This window comes from Jaculus jaculus, chromosome 5, assembly GCF_020740685.1.
Source record: "Jaculus jaculus isolate mJacJac1 chromosome 5, mJacJac1.mat.Y.cur, whole genome shotgun sequence".
Taxonomy (NCBI): Eukaryota; Metazoa; Chordata; class Mammalia; order Rodentia; family Dipodidae; genus Jaculus; species Jaculus jaculus.
Genome location: NC_059106.1, coordinates 128,438,246 through 128,462,702, shown reverse-complemented (window position 1 = coordinate 128,462,702; position 24,457 = coordinate 128,438,246). Strand labels below are relative to the sequence as shown.

At 39.5% G+C, this 24,457-nt stretch overlaps 1 protein-coding gene across 1 annotated transcript in view; it reads right to left on the bottom strand.

The window, feature by feature from the left end:
- Positions 1–1,654: 1,654 nt before the first annotated feature.
- Atp13a4 (ATPase 13A4) overlaps positions 1,655–24,457 on the bottom strand; it is a 138,769-nt gene continuing 115,966 nt past the window's right edge. Inside the window, exons 25-30 of the mRNA XM_004654257.2 lie at positions 23,762–23,834; positions 14,651–14,822; positions 13,764–13,957; positions 12,174–12,262; positions 8,850–8,930; positions 1,655–2,416 (exon numbers count right to left, since the gene is read on the bottom strand). Coding sequence (XP_004654314.2) covers positions 2,204–2,416; positions 8,850–8,930; positions 12,174–12,262; positions 13,764–13,957; positions 14,651–14,822; positions 23,762–23,834 — 822 coding nt within the window. The 3' untranslated portion in view covers positions 1,655–2,203. The remainder of the gene's footprint in view (positions 2,417–8,849; positions 8,931–12,173; positions 12,263–13,763; positions 13,958–14,650; positions 14,823–23,761; positions 23,835–24,457) is intronic.

Here is a 24,457-nt window from a genome sequence, read left to right as displayed (position 1 = left end):
TACTAGAGGGAAAACAAAATAAAAACACTGGGTGAGGAAGGACGCCTCTGGGCATGAATGGCGCATGCAAGCCTTGCTTGTAATTAGGTGGTTGGCCCCTCTAGCTTTCCCCTGCCCATAACTCTTGGTTTATGGAATATGAGAAAAATTGCACCCCATTAGTAGTGAAGCAAATTATTTCCTGCTATACCAAAGGAAACCATGGTTCTGAAGCCATGGTACATGGGATTATCCTCATGCACTGTTTAAAGGAACAGAAGCCACAATGTGCCATCAAGGCTTAGAGACACCATGTTCTCTGAATTAGCTCAGGCATAGAGCTCCAGCTTTGCCATTTGGAAAGGAATGTTTGCAGATGCTGTTGGTAAGTAGCAAAGGCTTCAGGGGCCAGAACACTCACCCACTACTCAGAACATCCACTTAGGATTTCATGATCATTATGAAAAATTTGCTTCACTTTCAAATATTGTGTTTGGCTGTCCTCTTGGAATCCAGTGTACACAGACCCAACAGTAACCTGGGTGGTTTCTACATCAACCAACCTAGTATAATCCAATTGTAATGGAATAGAATAATGGGAAAATGTCAGTAAACAGAAACTGAAGTCTTAAATAAGGAATGCATAGATTGTGAAAGGACTTCAACACACGATTAAGACTTCTCAAAAAACAATCTAGCAGAGCAGAAGAACACAAATTCCTAGAGTTGGGCTTGTGAGATCAGAGTTTCCTAACATATGAGAGAAGTTCATAAGGTCAGGTGGACAATGGCATATGTTCAGTGGACAATACCCACATTCCTTAATAGACTACTAACCTTTCTGCCCCTAGCAGACAAGTCAGATAAGCATTTGTGAGGCCTACACAAAATAAAAATAGAGGACCCTCATAAAAAAAAAATCACAAAATTGAAACATGACAGCATTAACTAAAGCATAAGGCTGCTCTAAACATGGGTCCTGGTTTAGTTACAGGCTTGTGGTGTGATCAGGGAAAAGCTCTAAATGTAGGGGACAGTATTTCCACACTCCTTCTCTGATTCCCTGATGAGATGAGAATGTGGTTGGAGATGTGTGTAACTTTGAGTGTGAAGTAGTTAATGATGCCCATATGATCTCCAGTGTTTTCTTCTCATTGCCCTGGCAAAACCCAGAGTCCCTGGTTAGGTGGTAGAGCTATCAGGCTGAAGCAATCAATCACCACCCTGAGAATGAATTCTACAGTCACCTGAAGCAAGAAAGAAGCTCTAGTGTGTTAAGGCATTTGTGATGGTTAATACTTATCAACTAGACAGGAGCTAATGTCACCTAGGAGACCAATCTTGGTATGTCTGTAAGGAAGTTTCTAAATTAAGTTAATTGAAGTCAGAACATCCAAGAAAACTGTGGGTACCACCCTGCTATGGGCTGGGGTCCTAGAATGAACAAAAAAGGAGAAAGAAAGCTGAAAGCCAACACTCATCTCTGTCTGCTTCCTGAATGCAGATGAACGTGGCTAGCTGCGTCGTGCTCCTGTCACTGTGCTTTCTCCACCACGATGAATGCATGCCCTGGACCTCTGAGCCAAAGTAAACCCTTTCTCCCTTCAGTTGCTTCGGGTCAGGTATTTGTCGCAGCAACAAGGAAAGTAACTAATACACCCCTGAAATATGTAATTGCTTGTTATTGCAGCATAGGCTAACCTCTTCCTTAACAATGTGTACTGGAAGGCCAGAAGCAAAAGAAAGCCATGAATATGAAAAACACAATCAAGTGAAAGAAACCAGACAGTGAATATTAGGATGATGGTTCCCTTGCATTAGTTTTAACATTAATGAAGGGGAAAAAAATTGGTCCTTAACATGTTACAGCTCTATGAACATAACTTCCCCCTCAGCTCATTTTCAAGAGAAGAAAGGATTATCTTCAGAAGAAAGATGACATATTGTCCTTCGGTGGTCTGCCAGCTCTTGGCTCCTTACAATTCTTGGTCCATTCCTGGTACACTAGCCACCTTGCAAATGTTCAGCCAGAACCAGAAGGAGATCCATCTGTTGGAAGCAGTGTTCTTTGCAGAATTTATCTGAGCAAATAGACTTTAAGTTTTCACCAGAATTTCATAGTTCATACCCTATACTCTGAGATTGTAAGCATCTCATTACTGTGACACAATTGTAGTCCCTTTTATATTTGTTTCTCTGTGATATCAACTTTGATATTGCATGGTCAAAGCTGCTCCTCATTGCTTTCAAACACAGGGTTGCTGTAAGACACCCCTATGCCACACCCTGGCATGTCAGAGTAAGAGGTTTGGTTTAGTGGAGGCCAGCTTGAGTCATTTGCCAAGTTCCTCTGCCATATCCGATACTGGCTTTTTGATTCATAAGCAAAGCATCTCTTGACTGCCATCCACAAAGCTCGATTTTCAATGATGGCCTCCTGAAAGAGAAAAGGGTTTTGCATTTTAAAGTTATCTGACTCTACAGATCATAAGCAGACATAGTTGTACTATTTGCTTAGACCTAGCTTAACAAAAATCTTGAGCTCCATTGTTTCATGGGATAGCTGGTCTCTCAACCTTTTCTACTTCAGGAACTCTCCTTGAGGAAGAAAGAATGTAGTTTCAAGGACCTGGGAGCTAATCTGGAAATCTCACAGCTAAAGCTTAAAATCATTCAAATTCTTTATTACATGCTGTACCACATCTGAATTTCATGTAATATAAAATTAGATGTTATAAAGTTATTTAGTACCATATAGAACTGACCTTTTACAAAGATAGATGCACAGTGTATATGATGTCCCTTTGTTACACCTCACACAACACTGCAGTCATGAGCACATGTGAGTGCAGTGGGAAAGCAGATCTCAGTCTTGGGTTAGACAGATCAGGATTCAGTTCCCTTCTGAACTGTTCATTTAAATGGCTGTTCATTTAAATGGCTCTGCCTACACATTCCTCCAAACTTCACCTTCACTGAAATAGTTTTGAGGTTATAAAAATTGGTGAGGGTGTGAGGTTACTCAGCTATAAGAGTACTTGCTGCACAAGCATGAGGACCTAAGACAGCCTGAATTTGATCCCTAGCCTGTGAAAAAGATGGACCTGGTCATACATACCTAGAACCCAGGACCTGTGGGGAACAGACATGGGAAAAGCACTGGGACTACCTAGTCAGCTGGTCTGACCAAATAATAATAATAATAATAAAATAAAATAAATTCAGCTCAGTGTTCAGTAAGAGACTCTGTCTCAAAGACACAATGGAGAAAATCAGTAGAGGAGGATACCTGATGACATCTGGAATACACACACACACACACACACACACACACACACAGCACAGCACAGCACAGCACATACTATACTCATGCATGCCAAAAACAAAACAAAAAATGATTACAAAAATTACATTTCTCCAGAAACATTCTAGACTGGAATTTTATTTCATGAGTTAGACTGAGCCTTAAACAGAGACCAGTTACAATCAGAGTGCATGAGAAGGTCACATTTACCATTTTTAAATCATATTTGCTCACAAAGTTGAGCATTGTAGACATTGTCGTAAGGAAAATAAAAGAAAAATAATACAAAGAACTGAACCAACGAACTTAGAACTGATTGTGGTATCCTTCTACATATCTTGTCTAAACTGAGTTAATGCTATAGGACTTTATAAGGAACTCTGCAAGAGACAGCAGTTTTCCTAAAATCTGCCTTTGTTATATGAGTCTTGTTTTACATGGAGAGGATAGAGAACAGCTTGTCTAAATCTCTTCTCTGGAAACTCCATTCTTCAGCATACAAGACCCACAGAGTCATCATCAGCTCCTTGCAAGCCTTAGGGCTCAGCTTATCAGACCTGTTAGTCTACTTTTCCATAACAGTGGGATCTGTCCTTTCTGAACAAGAGCTCTGAAGTTCTCTTTAGAGCTGGGATAGGGCAGAAACATGTGGTACCAATTCTAAGATCTAACAGGACAACTTAGCAGACCCTCAAACAAATCAACTGAAACACACACACACACACAAAGAGAGAAAGAGAGAGAGAGAGAGAGAGAGAGAGAGAGAGATAAATTGCTGATGAAGAAAAGTCATCAATTGTCTTAGTTGCAGACCTGTATGCTCCATAACCAATGCACCCACTGGTGCAATGTGGCATTACTATTAGGTATGGGGAGTCGGGGTTAACCAACCACTTCTTGATTAGATTTGAGGCTTTCTCTTCAGGAGGAAATTCATGACTGGTACTGAAAGGTTGGTCAAAAGCCTTTTATTCCAGTCAACTCCTCATTGCTGAAACAAACATCCAGCCAGACACAGCTTATGAGAAGAAGAGGTTTTATTTTAGGCTTACAGTATCCAGAGAAAGCTCCATCAATGGCAGAAGAAGCAGGTTCACTCAATCATACATCAACATAGCAGAGACAGAGAGTTCCAACCAACACCAGTAAGCACCAAGATCCACAGCTCAAAGTGCTCTCTATATACCTCTGGGCTGGAAGCTTCTGTCCATCAATTCTATCATTTCAATTTAGAAGCTTCTAGGAACTCACACTCAACATTCTGTGTATATCTCTACTTTCACCCACCCACCCAGAGATCCAAAAAAGAAAATTTCATGAGAATTAAGAATTCCATTCCACAGCTGGGCGTGGTGGCACACGCCTTTAATTCCAGCACTTGGGAGGCGGAGGTAGGAGGATTGCCATGAGTTCGAGGCCACCCTGAGACTACATAGTGAATTCCAGGTCAGCCTGGGCTACAGTGAGACCCGACCTTGAAAAAAAAAAAAAAGAATTCCATTCCAATTGCTTGGAATAAACAAGGTTGCCTTTTATATTGAATTCAATAAACATTCAGACCCTGCTAAAATAAATCAGAATTTTAGCCACAGTAGTTCTTGCAACTAGAGTTTAATGGCAAGAGAAGATGTTAACACACAAGCAACTATAGCTCTTGGCTGCCTTCTCCCTGCAGGTGGTGCGCTTCCCTCCTGTGTTTTCTCCTCCCCTAACAGCATGCCCTAGAACAAATCACAGGGTCAATGGGCTCTTGTGGAAAGGATGACTGTATAAGGGAATGACTGAGACTGACAGATGCAAGGTAAGAAATGACAAGTGCCGCAGGAGATGATGCTCACGGCACTTTTTTGTTTGTTTGTGCCCTTTTTGTTTAGCTTTTCTCAACAAGATCTCCCTAGATAGCTGAGATCAGTCTCAAACTCTTGATCTCCTGCCTCAGCCTCCCAAGTGCTGTGATTATAGACATACAGCACCACTATGCCTGGATAGATTTATGTTGTTTTTTTTTAATTATGCTTTTCTTACTGCTCACATTTTAGGCATTAATAGCCCTATAAAGTAAGGTATCATTATTAATATCATTTTTATGGAGGAGGAAACAGTCCCAAAGAAATTAAATAACTTGACCAAAGTCAGACAGCAAGAAAGAGCTAGAGCCAGGCTTCTTACAAACTGGAGGTGCCCTGAGCCTGTGCCCTTCGCTGCAAACATGCTGACTGACTGTGGAAGGGCCTTCGGGGTGGAGTTAAACTGACTTTGACACATGACTACCCAAGAGCCACTGCCTCCTAACTCTTCACTGCCCAGCTACCTCAAAGGAAACAGTGACGAATAAATAAATAAGTGATCAACAAAGTCTAAGCCAACTTGTCTAGCTTTTGACATGGATTCTCTTTCCCAGAACCTTTTCCACTCACTATATCAATGAGACACTTCCAACCAGTGAAGCATATGAGGAAATCTGTCGGTGGGCTATAAAATTTTTTGTTTTCTCTGATAACAAGTTCAGGTTTGAGAGAATAAATATTGGGGGGACATGTCTTCTTTTTATTTCCCTGTTACAAAGCAGATGCTTCTAATAGTTATGTGGAAGCCACCCAGGACTAAATTTATTTTAAAATGCTCAAACATAAAAGGATGCAGCTAAGGCTAGGAGAAAATGATTAAAGAATGCTGAGTCCTCCCTCACCTGAACATCAGTGACTTCTGAAGCCCCGTTCCCACACGTCTATAGTCTTCTTGCAGAGTCAGTAGAAGTTTTTGCTGTTTAAGCTAGACTTAGTGAGTTTTGTTACTTTTCCTAACAGACATGGGTATCGGGAAAGATTAATAAAAGGCCAGTCCTGTAGCTGTGCCATAGATGAGTAAAATTTCAGTATAGACATCGGGAAAGATATTCCACACAGAGGAAATGCAGTGAGCAAGATTAACCATTGGGGGCTGGGGAGATGGCTCAGTGGGTAAAAGACTTGCATGGGTAAACATGAGACCTGAGTTTGGATCCCCAACACCCAAGCAAAATGCTAAGCATGGGGATGCATAGCTGTCATCCCAGCAGTCAGAAGGCTGTGACTAGTCTGGCTGAATCAGTAAGCTCTAGATTCAGCAAGAGACCTTGTCTCAAGGAAAAGGCGGAGAGAAATTAAGGAAGATACCCAACATTGACCTCTGGCCTCCACATACACCACACACATACACATACCACAAACACATGTAAAAAATAAAAAAGCTAAGATTATGCTGGCCTGGAGATATGGCTCAACAGTTAAAGGCACTTGCCTACAAAACCTGTCAGTATAGGTTTAATACTCCAGCATCCATATAAAGCCAGATGCACAAAGTGGTACGTCTATCTGGAATTCTTTCCCAATGAGAAGAGGCCCTGGCATCCCTATATTCACTCTTTTTCTCTCTCTAATGAGCTAGATAAATATATTTTTATAAAACATTATATATTAAATATGTTAAATGAGAAAGATTACTGTTCTGCAACTCTATCTGAGAATACCCAGAGAATGCTGTTTCATTCACATGCTAAGGACACCATATGAATTAGCATGCTGTTCTCAGGCATGATTCCTGAAACCCACCACATCAGAATCACCTAGTAATGTGTTGGACATGCAGACTCTCACATCTACTTCACCCCTGCTGGGTCAGACCATAAGGGTAGTAGGGCTTGACAATCTGGTTTACCATTTTACCAAGCCGGTCCACTCAGTATGGTCATGCTATGGTTTAGTCTATGAAAAGGAGCTCCAGGGTCATGATTTGGTGCTCTGTTCCGCAGCTGGTGAGTTGCAGTCTTTGTTTTGCATTGTATGGAAAGTTCCAAAAGCTTCTGCATTTACAATTCTTGCACGAAAGGCAGCCTGTAAGGCATCTACCTCCAATCATGCATACCCCAGTAGCAGTAACAAGCTAGTTTTATAATTCAGAGCAAGTATGGAGGCAGATGAAACTGTGTGTCTCATTTATTCATACACCTTTATAAGGTACTCCCTTCCCAACAGCAGGCTGTGAAGAAAGGATATTGTCTCTAATGGCACTGACAAAAGAGAGAGGAAAGCCTTAGAGATAAAAGTGGGGGGCAAGTGTATTTCGCTGAGGTAATGGCAGCAGTGGAATGAAAGCTGGGAAAAGCTCGCAGTGAGTCTCATTTCTCCTCATAAAGTAAAAATTATACAAGACATTAAGTAAAAGACGCCAGGCACAAAAAGCCACATATCCATTAGATGCAATGGTGCACACCTTTAAACACAACACTCAATAGCAGAGGCAACAGGAGTGGGGTTCAAAGGTAGCCTGGGTTACATAGTGAGAGCCGGTCTGACTGTCTGAATAAAACAAGAGCTAGGATGAGGCTCATTGGTAAAGATCACTTGCCTAGCATGCGTAGCACCCTGTGTTGAATCCCAAGCACTGAAAACAAATCAAAAACAATGTCACATGAGGGATTATCTCATTCACATGAAATGTCCAAACAGGCAACAATGAGGGGTTAGCTGGAAGTAACAGAAGGGATGGAAATGGAAGACAGTGCCTAATGAACACCAGATTTCTTTAAATGAGAAGGTTCAGTGAGTATATTCAAAAAAAAAAAATCACTGGGGTGGAGCGATAACTCAGCAGTTAAGGCACTTGCTTGCAGATATGATGGCCCAGGCTCTCTTCCCAGGTACACACATAAAGCCAGATGCACAAAATGGTGCATGCATCTGGAGCTTGCTTGCAGCTGCTATTGGCCCTGATGCACCAATTCTCTCCCTAGTCTCTCTTCCTCTCTCTTTCTCTCTCTCTCTCTCTCTCTCTCTCTCTCTCTCTCTCCTTGTAAATAAATATGTTTTTAAAAAACCTGCTAAATTGGCCTGGTATGGTGGCACATGCCTTTAATCCCAGCACTCAGAAGTTAGAACTAGGAGTGAGTTCAAGGATAGCCTTGGAGCTACGGAATGAGTTCTAGGTCAACCTGGGCTAGACTGAGACCCTGCCTTCAAGGAAAAAAAAAAATGATTGAATTGTATACCTTAAAGTGGTAAATTGTATATTATGTCAATCATATCTCAATTTAAAAATGTGAGTTCTGGGGCTGGGGATATGGCTTAGTGGTTAAGATGTTTGCCTGTGAAACCTAAAAACTCATATTGGACTCTCCAGGTCTACGGATGTACAACATAATGCAAGCATGTAATGTCGCCCTGTGCACAAGAAGGCGCTTGTGGCTGAAATTCAATTACAGTGGCTGGATGGCATGGCATGCCAATTCTCTCTTTCTCACTCTCTCTCTCTCTCTCATAAAAAAGGCCAATCTTTTGGGCTTGCCCCCAAAAAATAATTTTAAAAAATGTGAGTACTATTTGAATTTATTTGGGAATTTTAAGAATGGATAGAACCTTAAAGATTTTAATTCTATTCTCCCTAGTCCCACTTTACAGATAAGACTTACCAAAGCAAAAATCATTGCTCACAGTAGGAAGGAAGGGCACCATTGCAGGGCTGAAATGTTCCATTCTTGGGACTCAAAAGCACTCATGCACACAATGACTGGTAGCCTGAGGACACTTACCTCCACAATGAGGGACACAATGAGATTGGAGATGAGCATGATGACAATGTAGACCCTCCACAGGACAGGAGTGCACAGCAACTGGCAGAAGATGAGGAAGACGGTTAGTCTCAAGACAAACACACACATGATCACAGGGTAAATTTGCATAGGTGATAAGTCATAGGTGCAATATGTGTATTCTCGGTGCCTTTCCTCAACCTCTTCCCAGGAGCAGTGTTGATATGAGTATGCTGGCTGCCTGGATGGATGGATGGATGGATGGATGGATGGATGGATAAAAGCCAAGCACACACTACTGTATGTAGCATATCTTGTGTATTGCCTCATACACTGGTGTGAATAAAAACTGACACAATCATCTGGAGATCAATGCTTTCAATGATAAAATTTTAAATACATTTCTAGGAATTTATATATACTTTGTGTGACTGAAGTAATATATATATATATATATATGTGTGTGTGTGTGTGTGTGTGTGTGTGTGTGTGTGTGTGTGTGTATGTAAAATTTTAAAATATTTTACTTATTTGAGAGAGAGAGGCAAATAGACACACACATAAAGGGAGAAAGAAAGAGAAAGAGAGAGAATAGGTGTACCAGGACCTCTAGTCACTGAAAACAAACTCCAGATGTGTGTGCCATATTGTACATCTGGATTTACATGGGTACTGGAGAATCAAACCTGTACCCTCTGGTTTTGTGGGCAAGTGACTTAACCATTAAGAAATTTCTCCAGCCTGATATATATGATTCTTTTATTGCATTTTAATTTTAATGGTAAAAATTTGGAAGCAACCCAATGTCTGTCAATATGAAACTACATATTATGGTAAATACATAATATTACTAGAAATGTAATGCATACATATATATAATAAACTATCATTTTATATTTAAAAAGAATGAGGAAGATTTATATGTTGATATGGAACAATTACCAAAATACAGTGTTACATGAAAGGAGCGAGGTACAGAGCTGTGTGTGGTGGAAGCAGCCATGAGAATGTTCTATTCAGATCTCCTGCTGCTGGGAAGATAAATACACACAGCTCTGAAAATGTTCCTCTCACATCTCCTGCTGCTGGGAAGACAAATATTGGATACCCCAAACACTACTCAAAATCCCACAACTTTCACCCTAAAGCCAAACTTCCCAAGGGCTGTTCATAACCAATAATGAGGACAGACGGATTCTCATGAGACTCACTCCTGAGAGACAGCAGACACTCCTGATAGACAATTCTGGCTTAATTCTTAGAACTTCAGTACAAACTGAGACTCTGTTCATTAAGCCTTCCTGCCTTCCCCCTCTCCTTCACAGAGGCAGACCTCCATCACAGTGTGACAACTCTTCTTGATGCCCCTAGCTTCCTACCCTTTCCCTCTCAGACATTTCCTCCAGCAATTCACATCTCTCACTTTGACATCAGTAACTCAGAATACAAATGGAATAGTGTCCTATGGCAGTATGAAAATGTGGAAGAAGATAGACATATGAAATGCATATAATTCTCTCTCTACATATATGTCTATAAATAAGTATGGAAGTATGTAAAATAAACTGATGTCACAAGTTGCCTTCAGAGCTAGGTTGGTAGAGATTTTTTTATCATATATAATTTATTTTAACATTGAGCCATGTGAATGTATTTCTGATTAAAATATTAATGTAAGTTTTTAAAAGTAAGTAGTAACTAGGTTGCAAAACAGCATGATTCCATTCAAAATAAAATAATCTTCATAAATTTGAGTCAATGTACATTGATTTGAATTGTAAAAGATGGAAAGAGGCTGAATAATGTCAAAATTTTCTTTGCCTGAATATTTAAGATTTTCTAAAATGGACCCATGTTGTTATGTAATAATAAGAAGGATAGATATTTTTAAAGTGAGCAATAATTCTTTGCAGAATCCTTTGTCATCATGCTGGCAATGACTACATGCAGGTTGCTCCAACCAAATATGTTCCCTGCTTTATTATTCAAGAGCACCAACCTGTCAGAGTCCTCCTAAATTGAAGCATGTGATTAAACCAAAACATGCCTGAGCCTTCATTTTTGCGGGATTAAAGAGTTTAAATTAGTCATCTAAGAATCCTTAATTTAATGAATTGAAGAGACTTTAACAATGGTAAATTCACTTGCTTCACAACATAATGCAACTCTAAAATAAGAGAAAAATATAGACACTTAGTGTATGATGGTGTCACTATGGGGGAAAGATATTGTTGTTCTGGAATGCATTGAAAGCTCTCCATGGTCATCTGTATGGAGGAATCTAATGCCCACTGATAAATTGGTCATTCATTTACCATTGTGTGCCATGCACTGTATGAGGCATGGTAATATAAGAATGAACAAGTTGTTCCTCTTCAAATTCATCTTGGAGAAATAGACAAATGTGCACAGCACTAAGAAAATCTCACCTCCTTTACTTGTTTTTTACTGTCATATATTTATTGGTGTAAAGGACAGTTAGCAATGATTATATCTTAATTCAAAAGCAGAACATATTAAAAGAATCAAATACAGTTTTTCCTTGCTTGAGTGTGTGAAACCATAATATCAGTAGGATTTTGAATTTGTCTCAATATTACAAAATGTAAGAGTGCTTGAGATAGGTGAGCATGGTTCTATCAAAACCAGTATATAATATGTGTAATAATGAATATGTATAATATGTATAATAATGAATATACAGAGAAAATGGTTCTGTAAAACATTATAAAATGTATGCAACAGATCTGAGAATTAACTGAAAAAGTGTTATAAGAACATTTAGAAGGAAATATTTTCACATTTAGAAGAGAAAACATGTATTTATATCTAATCATACCAGGGATCTTTCAAAAAAAATTATGAATACTTTTTCAAGACTACCTTCTGTCTTTGAAAAGCAACACTAAATAGAATTTTATTTCCTTAACAACTAAATTTAAAAAGAATAAGTTCAGCATTCTTTTAAACCCATCCGTTCCAAAATTATATAATTGGTGTCAAGTGCTAGAGAGACTGTTCAGAGTTTATAAAGCTGTTTACTTGCAATACCTGACAGTATGAGTTCAATTCTCCAGTACCTACAGAAAGCCAGATGCACAAAAGTGGCAGATGCATCTGGAGTTAACTGCTGTAGCAGGAAGCCCTGGTGCTCCCATGCACTCACTCTCTCTCTCTCTCTCTCTAATATATCTATCCACAAATTTGATACAGTATAAATATATCTCAAATAAAAACAAACATAACTGGTGTCAAGAATCCATGTCAATCAGAATCATGACTTGTTTTTTGAAGGTGCTGTCAGAAGAGATGAGACTTACTTACATTCAAACGCCTGTACAATTCTGGAATATCAGCAAATAGAATGAATAAACACATGCCCAACTGTAAAACCAGCACAAGGACAAACATATCTGAGGAAACAAGAACACACACTATCATTCTGAGAAATCAAAGTGTGGAATGTCACAGCTATTGACAGACATTTGAGATTAGCATGAATAATCTTTCCTTGATTTCTGCATCTAACCATGGTGTAGTGGATGGAAGGAACTCATATCTATGCAATAGTTCTCACCTGTATGATTTCTATGCATGTCTTTGAGGAGAGTGGAAATTTTTACATTCATGTTATAGGTTCAAGTTAAAATAAGTGGCATATATATAATAACATTGACAAAATGCACTTTCAAGAAATGCTTTGATATTCAAGTATCTGAGTGTAATGCAACTCATCTGGAACCATAAATGCTGTAAACATAAAATTTTAAGTTGCATTTACATACAGATTAGCATTCAAATACTTCATCTTAAGGAGAAGGAAAAATAAATTTCAAACAGCAAATTTTTTTTTTAACTTTTTAAAAATTTTATTTATTTAGCCGAGCATGGTGGCACATGCCTTTAATCCCAGCACTTGGGAGGCAGAGGTAGGAGGATTGCCATGAGTTCAAGGCCACCCTGAGACTATATAGTGAGTTCCAGGTCAGCCTGGACTAGAGTGAGACCCTACCTTGAAAAACAAAAAAAAAAAAATTATTTATTTATTAGAGAGAGTGCATCTGGCTTATGTGGGTTCTGGGGCATCAAACCTGAGTCCTTAGGCTTCACAGGCAAACGCCTTAACTGCTAAGCCATCTCTCAAGCATGTTTATAAAAATATTTTATTTTTACTTATTTATTTGAGAAACAGAGAGAGAGGCAGATAGAGTGATAAAATGGACACACCAGAGCTTCCAGGCACTGCAAACAAACTCCAGACACATGTCCCACATTGTGCATCTGGCTTATGTCAAACAGCAAATTTTTAACAGGATACTGATTGTTTAACTTTTGCTCCTGAATTTTCATAATTAATGTGGTCAGTAACAGTATACAAATGAGTATTTCAAAGACTACATATGTCACCCACTTCTCCTAACATGCCAGCCCCACCCCAGAATTTAAGAATATGAGAAGAACTCCAACCCACAGCCTCTATAGTCCTCCATAGCAAAGTTCTCCAGGCTGGATCCATTCTCAATCTGTCACTACACAATACTAGCTGACCATGGACTTCATGAGAGTCATGTTCCAACTAAGGACCAAGTCCATTCTCCTCAACTCTCCCAGGATGAATTCTGACAGGTATTGACAAGTAAAGAAATACATTAGCTTCCCAATTTGGAGTGACCTCAAGAAAAAAAAAAACACCTAAAAACAAACTGGGTGGAGAGGTAAGATGATGAAAGAAGCCTTTGTATATAATGCAGCTTTGAGGAAAGCAAAATACCATGGGAATGAGGCTGCACTTCTACGGAGCACTGGAGTGGAAGTTAGGAGATGCTAGATAACAGGCTACTCTGCTGCTGGTTCCAGCATGACCTGGGCATGGCTGCACTCCCTAATGTTCTCATGCCTTACATTGATACTCACAGTTTGTATAAGTGGGCTGCCTAAATGGCTTTCCTTTGGAGAATATAAGAGCCACAATGATACAATTTATTGTTCCCAAGAACCATATAGTAGTGTTCTCAAAACTTGTGAAGGCACCATTACTTCCAGTCTTTTCAGGAACATTTGGAGAAGTAGTTAACTTTAAGAGGCTGTCATTTTTCATTGTGCAGGCACTATGGGAAACCAAAAGGTTTAATGAAAATACCATGGAAAATCCTCAGGAAGCCTTTGTATCTACATGACTCCATGATAAACACTATCCAGAGTAGGCCCTCAATATTCCCATAATTGTGTGCACTTTGATGAAGAATGTACCAAAATATAGAAAAAACAATGGATGTATGCTGATAGGTAAGTAGATACAAATGTAGGTAAATAGTCAAGCAGCTACATATTCATCAAACTTTGCACCCATCATGCAGAGTTAGGCTAATGGGAAAGAACTGAGCAAGTAATGATACTTCCCCTGAGTGGTTTAAGACCTCTGATAATTAATCCATAGGGTAATCATGTAATTTGTCATTGAACAGGCACAGATTTGAAATGAAATGACTCTAGTCATTTCACTGGAATGTCACTTACACTAGCTCTTGAAAACTAGGGCAGACCAAGAAAATTATAACCCGTGGCCATCCTAGATATAATAGATGATCAGAGACCGTTCCCACACAACACAGGCAAAGGAAAGTGCCAATAACATTCTATCAAATGGTTACAGAGCAGAAATGATCCTTGAAATTTTCCAAAGAACTTCTAGAAACTGAAACCTGGACAGGATAAAAATGCATTTGACTCTTTTCAAACTCACTAGGTGCTGTTTGATGGAAATTAAAATGTGAGAAGCCAGAGCTGAGGTCTTAGCATACCTGTGCAAGTCCATGGAGTACCAAGGCTGCTTCCGCACTAAGACGAAGCCCACAATGTGCATGGCCAAGCTGAGAAGAATGTTGAAGATGACAGACAGCAGCTGAGGTGGTGAGATCAGCCGTCCTACGGGTCTGAATGGCACCAGCTTGGGGTAAGCACCATTCAGACTCACTACAAAATAAACCCAACTTTTACAACTACGAGAGCAGAGGAAATAAAATAATTCTTGATCATTAAAATGATGTAACTTCTTTAACTCACACTTCTGAGAAAATAGACAAAAAAAAAAAATCCATCACATACTGAGAGAACAAGGCACTGACTTAATGGGTCCAAATTGAAGACATGTGAGAAGTCTTTAATAGAACAGAACATGCAGCCATCACAGGATACCAATTTTGACCACTGAATAGAAAAAAGTGGTTAAGTGAAAAGTAGGCAGTGAGGACAGGAGCCCTCCCTTGCGCTACCTGCGGGCACATGAGCCAATGCAAAGCTTCAAGACAACAAGGTCATACATTAGAAAAGATGGAGAAGTCTCCCATGTTTTGTTTTCTACTTTTGGAAATTTCTCCTAGACTAAAAGTTTCAGCATGAGGAAAACAGTTTATCACACATCATCTACAACAAATGCAGAGTATCTTTATAATGCAACAAAATGCAGCCACTATCTAGTAATGTTTTCAAATATTTAATGACAAAAGGAGAAACATCAACAAAATGGTGAAGTAGGCATACATGAGCTCTCATTCCTGCCAAGAAATCTTACAAACTGTCCAAACCAACTTTGCCAGAATTGAAAAACACAGTTTGTAGTAACATAGTGGACACTGAGTTGAGAAAAAAATGCAACTTTAAGAATGGTAGAAAAGTGTGGGGATTTGAATGTGAAATGTTCCCCATAATCTCATGTGTATGTAATTAAGCCTCATACTCAATTCCTAGCTGGTGGCACCTCTAGGAAGTAGAGCCTTGCTGAGGGAGACTTGTTGCTAGAGACAGACATTGGGTTGATTCGTCTTGCCCTGCTGGATGTTGGGAGTTAGCTCACTCTGGTTGTTCTCTCTGTGCAACGGATGTGAATATTGTAAGCCTGTTGCTTTTCTCCACTATTATGAAGCTTCCCCACAAAACTGTAAGCTTCATAGGCTGGAGAGATAGCTTTGTAGTTAAGGCACTTGCCTTTGAAGCTTAAGTACCCAGGTTCATTTCCCCAGATCCCACATAAGCCAGATGCACAATGTGGCACATGTGTCTGGAGTTTGTTTCCAGTGGCTAGAGGCCCTGGCGTGCACATTCTCTCTGTGTCTGTCTGTCTGTCTGTCTGTCTATCTATCTATCATCTATCTATCTATTTCTCGCTGTAATAAATATAAAAAAAAAACTAAGCTTGAAATAGACCCTTTCCTCCCATAAACTGCTTATGACTGGGTACTTTGTCCCTGCAACAAAGGGTGACTGTTACACTGGATGCAGAGGGAGCATGGCAGACTTTATCCACAAGTGTTTGCTTGTCCTCTGTGATCTATCAGCAGCTCCCTGAGGAAGTGAATCCAGCACTTCTTCCCATCCTACCTAATGTAGAAATCATTCAAGGCAGAAAAGCTGTATACATCCCTTGAACCGATTATAAACTGACAGCTCACATTTGCCTGAGGCAAACAATTACAATGCGGTCCAAACTAACCACCAAAAGCTTAGAGACTTTCTTTGAGAAATTGAGCCATTCCAAAACACCCATGTATACTATATAGTATCAAAGCCAGATACATCCTCAAAAAATTATACGTGTTTTGAGAAGACCTCCAGGCTCAGTACAAGTCCAAGTGCTGAATGTATATGCTATCACAGAATCAATTTGCAAAAGCTGGGAAAGGTGTTGTTTATTTCCTTGCTATTCTTTTTTTTTTTTTTTTCTTGGCTACAATTTATGTAGATTCCTTTCAAAACCCCAGGTAAAGAAACAGAGATTTCAGTGGCTAGACATTACAACTGCATATCTTTGCAAACATAATTTGGGAAAGTCAGTAAATAGATGAATTGTTGTAATAGCAAAACAAAAATAGCAAACCCTGGGGAAGGGGTTTAATCAGATTTCCAAAGTTTCTATAAAATCATTTATCAGAAGAAAATAAGTAAGAGAAATTGCCGCTGAAGAACCACACATATTAGATTCTATAGTCAGACTTCTGAACAGCTACACTAAATAGTCCCGTACAGCTAAGCAAAACCATGCACAAAAATCCTAAAGGAAATCAGGAAAACAGCATTTAAATAAAATGCAACTCAACAAAAACAGAAACTATTGAAGGAACCAAAAGAAATAATAAAGCTGAAAAGGACAATAACTAGATTTAAAAAAAAAAATCATTAGATGGATCCAACTGCACATCTGGGTAAGCAGAGGAAAACATAACTAAAATTGAATGTAGGACAGTTGGATTAACCCAATTTGAGGAAAATTACTTAAAAATAGATTGTTTTAAAGTAAAGAGAGCCAAAGGGACCTGCAGCTTATAATCAAGTAGAGCAGTACACACAGTAAGAGTATTATTGGGAGGGAAAAAAGGAATATTTTTAAAAATTGCAGAAAAATTTCCAATCTGTATAAGAGAAATGAATCTGCACATTCAATAAACTTAAAGAATAACAGTGCCAAGTCCAAAGAGACTAGCAACAAGGCTTTTTGATTAAAGTATAAAAAGCCAAACACAAAACTTTCCAAAGAGAGAATAATGACTCATCACCTACACAGGAGCTAGAAAGGAGCTAAGATTTTTGCCTACTCATCGAGTTGTGATATTAATTCAAACTAGACTGTCACTTCCAGGGTGCTGCATGTAAACCTCTATGATTATATTCCATGTAAGGAACTCCACAGGTAACATCATAGCCGGAGTGAGAGACTAAAAGTTTTATGTCTGCTGTTAACATGGCCATGCCACAGCAGACTAGAAGTTCTACCCAGATGACTCAGGAAAGGAAAAGTAATAATATTCACTCAACTGGGAAAAAATGAAGTTATCTTTATTTGCAAATGACAAGATTGTATATACTAAAAATTCCAAAGAATCAATAAGAAAGCTACTACAGATGATAAAAGAATTTAGCAATGTTTCAGGATAAAGTTCAATATAGAGAAAGCAGTTGTGTTTCCTCATCTCAACAGTAAAAAGAAATTCAAATTAAGATATCATTTCTGATTTCAACAGCATGCTCCTCAAAAAAACTACCTAGGGGCTGGAGTGATGGCTTAGTTGTTAAGGTACTTGTCTGTGAAGCCTTGGGACCCAGGTTCAATTCCCCAGTACACACATAAGCCAGATGCACAAGGTGGCACATGCTTCTGGAGTTTGTTTGCAAAACTGGAGGCCCTGGCATGCCCATTCTCTCTCTCTCTCTCTCTCTCTCTCTCTCTCTCTCTCTCTCTCTTTTCTTTTTCTCTGTCTTTCTCTGCTTATTTTATTTCCTCTCTCTCAAATAAATAAACAAAATACTTTTTTAAATGACCTAAGAATGAATTTAATCAAGGAAGAAAAAGATTTGTACACTGAAAACTACAAAAATTTGGTTGAAACCTGAAAAGACATAATTACATTGAAAGACATCCCATGTTCATGAATTGGAAGATTTAATATTGCTAAACATGTTAACATTATCATTTTTACAAACACTTTCACTATGATGTGAAAAATAGATGGGGCTGTGGGGTGGACAGCAAGAGTAAAACAAGGTCAGTTTTGAAGGGATTGCTGACCTATAGGAGAGGTGACAGTGGCTACAGTGAAAATGGCATAAAGGAAATCCAAATGTACTTTGGTAACAGATTAAATAAAACATTCAAATGTATTGTACATGAAGGTTGAAGCTAAGAGAAAAGATAAGAATGAATGGCTTTAAGCCATTGACTAAGCTCTATGTAGAAAGAAATCTTTGTTTTTGTTGTACCTAATTGATATGTTCATGTACCTAGAACAGTGAGAAGCATAAAGACCTTAATAAGTACACAAGTTTTGGATATTGGATCAGGGGAGGTGAGAGTTCTGTTTGAACATATTGAGTGTGAACCCTGTTAAATATTCAAGACTCGCTGCTTCATTTCTAAAGCTCTAGAAGATATCTCCTCTAGAGATATAAACTTGGTTAAGGGATTCATCATGTGCAGATGACATTAAAGTCATGAGACTGGTTGAGATCACTTAGGGAGAGGGTATAGATTAGAGACAAGATCATCTGAGAACAAGGTTTAAGAACATGAAAAAGAGACAGGGAAGCAGTGTTCATTTAAGTGGTAGATAATTCACAAGTGGGTTGTATCACAAGAATGAAAAGAAAAAAAAATCTTCTGAGCAAAGTGAATGCTATTCAGTAAGTTAAGTGCATGTGGAGGGGAAAGTTGCCATGGTTGACATCAGGAAGTCATTGAATGGAACTTGGCAGCCAGTGTCACGTGGCTGGAGTACATGGGCTTAGCTGCTATTCCACCTGGGCATGAACACGTTTATAAAAGAACTGGCATAGTAACTATTAAAATCGTGGTGGGGCTGGACTGAAGAGACGGCTTAGCAGTTATGATGCTTGACTGTGAAGCCTAAGGACCCAGGTTCAATTCCATAGTATGCCAGATACACAAGGTGGTACATGCATGTGGAGTTCATTTGCAGTGGCTACAGGCTCTGGCATGCCCATTCTCTCTATCTGCCTCTTTTTCTCTCTCTCAAATAAATAAGTGAAATTAAATTAAATTCCAATGGTGATGAGAAGATAAAAGAGGAAGCAGCACGAAAGCAAGACCATGACGTGCAGAAAGGCAACGACAGAGCTGCGCGACGTGGTGTGTCAGGCCTGTGCACCCGCCCCGACAGTGATGGCCACAGCTGCACACAGGGCCAGTTGCCACTGACTTTGCAAGTCCATTATCAAGCAAAGTAAATGATGCAAGTCTTCAATTTAACATATACATATTAAAACAAAGAAAATGAATAATCAAGATGGCTTTCTGTCTTGTTCTATTTGGTCATTTTCTATATCCTTCAAGTGAATCATGAAATGTAAACTGAAAAATGCATCCCCTTTGTAGCCACTAGATTATGAATATCATTTTTTATTATTGACAATTTTTTTAAAATTAATTTTATTTATTTTTATTTATTTGAGAGCAACAGACAGAGAGAGAAAGAGGCACATAGAGAGAGAGAGAATGGGTGTGCCAGGGCCCCCAGCCACTGCAAATGAACTCCAGATGCATGCACCCCCTTGTGCATCTGGCTAACGTGGGTCCTAGGGAATCGAGCCTCAAACCAGGGTCCTTAGACTTCATAGGCAAGCGTTTAACCATTAAGCCATCTCTCCAGCCCTTACTGACAATTTTTATTCACATATATAAAATGTATATTAATCCCCTCCACCTGCCTCCTCTAGACCCCATACCCATTCTCTTTCCACTAAGGACCTTCTTCCCCAGAAGTCCCCCTTCTACTTTGATATCTTTTTCCCTTATGTGCGGATGTGACCCACTTACTGCAATTACAGTTGCTGGCATGGGCCTGGGTGTGGGATTATTTGACAGAGTACATGAGTATGACTAAAGCACTGAGGAAATATCCTTCCACTAACCACTATTATAATAAATGAATATGAATATGATAAAAGTAGTAGTAAAAACTGCTATTTGATCCAATAAATAAGTTGTCCATATCACTAGATAATGTGCCTTTCTTTGCTTTTGTCTCATTCATCTATGATTATAACCAACATTCCTGCTGCATCTAGGTAAGTGAGCAGCCATAGGTTGTACACAGAAGAGTTTGGCTACCTGAATGAAAGAATTCTGAGAGAATCAGTTAGTTAAATAGAACTTTCAATGAAAAGTATTGTGTATTTTATCATTTGCAAAATGTTTCCCCACAGCTTTTCTATTTAATGAAACTTTAATAAACTCATGTGCATATAGTTTAGTTGCTCTTTTGAGAGTATGATGGTTAATATTGTCAACTTCATAGGATCTAGAATCACCAAGGAGTTCAATCTCTGTTTAAATCTGTGAGGAAATTTCTAGATTAGGTTTATGGACGTAAGAGCACTCATGCTACATGCGGGAAGCCCAATTCCATGGGCTGGGATCCTGTACTGAATAACAAGGAGAAAGTGAGCTGAGCAGCAACACTCATCCCTTTTAGCTTCCCGACTGTGGCTGCAAGGTGACAAGAGATCTCCTACTACTCCAGCCATGCTAGAATGTACCCCTTCAAACTGTAAACCAAAGTAAAACCTTCCTCCATTAAGATGCTTATTGTCAGATACCTGGTCACAGCCACAAGAGGAGTAACTAATATCAAACAAAACCCCAAATTCAAATTCATGCCATTGGATATTAGAGTTGGCTGGTATAAATGGAATAGCCACAAAACTAGATACAATTAACATAGGTATTGAGGATGAAGGAGAACAGAGGAGGTGGTAGCTAGTTATGGGCTTGGGCCCAAGGAAGAGGTTTTTGTTGTTGTTGTTTTATTTGTTTTTCGAGATAGGGTCTTACTCTAGTCCAGGCTGACCAGAAATTCACTATGTAGTCTCAGGGTGACCTCGAACCCATGACAGCACTCCCACCTCTGTCTCCCTAGTGCTGGAATTAAAGGCGTGTGCCACCACGCCCAGCTTCAAGTAAAAATTTGTAAAGAAAGAAGATTGAGAACATAATATTCATGGGAATCAAGCGAGGAGACCAAAGTAAAGCTGGTGATAATGGAGAAAGAGATAATGACAGGAACAAAATAAGTGAGAGGAAGCAGACTAGAAAGTACAAGTGGAGCCACAGCACACTACTAGAACAGCTTTAATTCAGAATAGTAACAATAGCAAATGCAAGTGAGGATGTGGTGTGATGGAAACTTTCCTTCACCACTGATTAAAGAAAAGGAAAGTCGGTGGGCTAGGGTGCAGCTCAGTGGCACAGAGTTCACCTAGCATGTCTGAAAGCCCTAGGCTCAACACTATTAGTGAAAATGGACATCGGTGGGACAGGGTACACCTCGTGATAACGAGCTCACCAAGCATGGGTGAAGCCCTGGATTCAACACTACTGGTGAAAATGAAAATCTGTGGGCTAGAGTGTAGCTGAGTGAAGAGTGCTTACCCAGCAAGCTGCATGTGCACACACACGCACGTGTGCACGCACACACACTCACTCAAAAGAAAAGAATACACATTTTGGAAGACAGTTTAGCAGGATCTTACAAAGCTCAGCAAACTCTTACATAACACCCCTGGCTACAGACTCTTGAACACATTTATAAAATGAATTGGCATAGCAGCTGTTAAAATTATGAAAAGATAAAAGGAGAAATACTGTGAAAGTGAGACCGTGACACACGTAGGATGCAGAGGCAGTGAAAGCACTTCCCCTTTGTCATGTGTCAGCAGTGTGTCCCCTCCCTGACAGTGACAGCCAGAACGGCTCACGAGGTCAACCGGCTGCCAATTTTTCAAGCCCATTATTAAACAAAGTGGGCAAATGGAGTTTAAAAACTTATGTTCACACAAAACCTACAAATAGATCTTGAAAACAGCTTTACTCATAGTTGCCAAAACTTGAAAGGGACCAAGATGTCCCTCAGTAAGTGAATGGAAAAATAAACTGTGGCATATAGGCACAGAATATTATTCAGTGCTAAGAAGAGATGAGCTGTAAAACCATGGAAAGACTTAAAAGAACCTAAATTGTGTATGATTGAGCAAAACTACCAAAGAGAAACAATCCGAAGAGACTTCATGCTACAGATTTTCACCTGGATGATTTTCTGGAAAAAAAGTAAAACTGTGGATATAATAAAAAGACAGGGCTGGAGAGATAGCTTAGCAGTTAACTGCTTGCCTGTGAAGTATAAGGACCTTGGTTCAAGGCTCAATTCCTCAAGACCCACATAAGCCAGATGCACAAGGAGGTGCATGCATATGGAGCTCATTTGCAGTGGCTGGAAACCCTGACACATGTCCATTCTCTCTCTCTCTCTCTCTCTCTCTCTCTCTCTCTCTCTCTCTCTCTCTGCCTCTTTCTTTCTCTGTCACTCTCAAATAAATAAATAGAAGTTTTAAAAAAGACAAGGGTTGTAGGGGGCTTTGGAAAAGGGTGGAGAATAAATAGAACACAGAATTTTTTTTTAGGACAGTGAAAATGTGCTGTAGGATAGTTCAATGATAGATATGAATCATCTGACATATATCCAAACTCATGGGGTGCACAAGACCAAGAATGAACCCCAATATAAGCAATGGGCTTTGGGCGGATCGTGGTATGTCAAGGTAGGTACACCAATTGTGGTTAATGTACCTCACTTAGATAGAGTAAGAATGTTAATAAGTCAATGCTGTGTATAGACAGGGGAAAAGGATAGAATCTCTATACCTTTATCTCAATATTCCTGTGAGCTTAAAATAGCTCTAAAGATACAGTCATTTTTTAAAAAACTTTCCCTGTCCAGGGAATCGGGAGAGACAAATTCTATCTTCATTAGAATGGTGAGAGGTGGGAGCAGTATAAAAAAAAAGATGACCTTTAAGCTCTCCATTCACCACGCTCAGGCTAAGAGTTGGAGATCAGACATGTAAAAGCTCTGTAAACTGGACACCTTCCAGCTAGAGCTACACGAAAAACACAGCGATGTCAGCTCCAGTTCCAAGTTCATTTTCATTTTAAATGATTAATGCCCATTTATAGATACTGTATATTTTGTAGAAAACAGCAAAATAAGCTAGGCATGGTAGCACACGCCTTTAATCCCAGCACTCGGGAGGCAGAGGTAGGAGGATTTTGCCAAGAGTTTGAAGCCACCCTGAGACTACATAGTAAATTCCAGGTCAGCCTGAGCTAGAGTGAGACACTACCTCAAAAAAAAAAAAAAAAAAGTAAAAAGAAAAATAACTAGATTTTCCTTCATTAACACTTTTGTTCATTACTCAAAATTGATGTCACCACATACCCCAACCCGTCTTTGGGAATAAGCCACGCGTCCCTGCTGCCACTACCCCTCCTGACAGGCAACCCTTCCTAGGGCAGAGGGAAAGTGACTGAGGGGAGATATTCTGGGAAATAAGTTTTAAAAGTGTCTTACTTGTTACACCAATTAGAGTGGTGATAGCCAGATCCTGGAAGAGAAACTGGTAATTTGAAAGGCTGTTTGTCTCCTGGAAACAAAAACAAAGAAGAAAGCAGATTAAAACATTATAAGCTTTTGGATAAGGTTGGATAGGAATTACATGTTCTTTCTCATCACATCATATGGGATGTTTCAACTAAGTTACCAAGGAGATGGAGTGGCCAGGGGCTCTTGGGCTTGGTGGGTGAGTGGCAAAGATGGTAGAAAAGCTCAAAGCCAAGCTTGCAAAACCCTCTCCCTGCCAGGGGCGCTTCCTACATGTGCGGCTACCACATTCTGTCCATCAGTTCTATCCCGGGTTGCGACTGCCTCTTCCTGCCGGACCATCCCTGCGCTTTCCTGCTTGTTAGTCTCGTGCAAGAAAATTGTGCACCCCAACAGCAGTAACAAGTGACAAATACATGGTAATCTTACCTAATTTTACTAATGGAAAATGAGGGCAACTGAACTCACAATATGCATCCTCCAATATTGTTAGGTGAGAGGTTATAAAATCGTAATAAACTGTCTGGTGGAAAACATGTTCAAGCCTTCATGAGACTTGCTCTCACCCATTGGTAGGAAGGAAATATCATGCTGTATTTAGTTATATTTGGAGCATAATGAGTTACTGGTATTCCAAAATAGGGCCAAAGTTCTGTAAACAGAGAC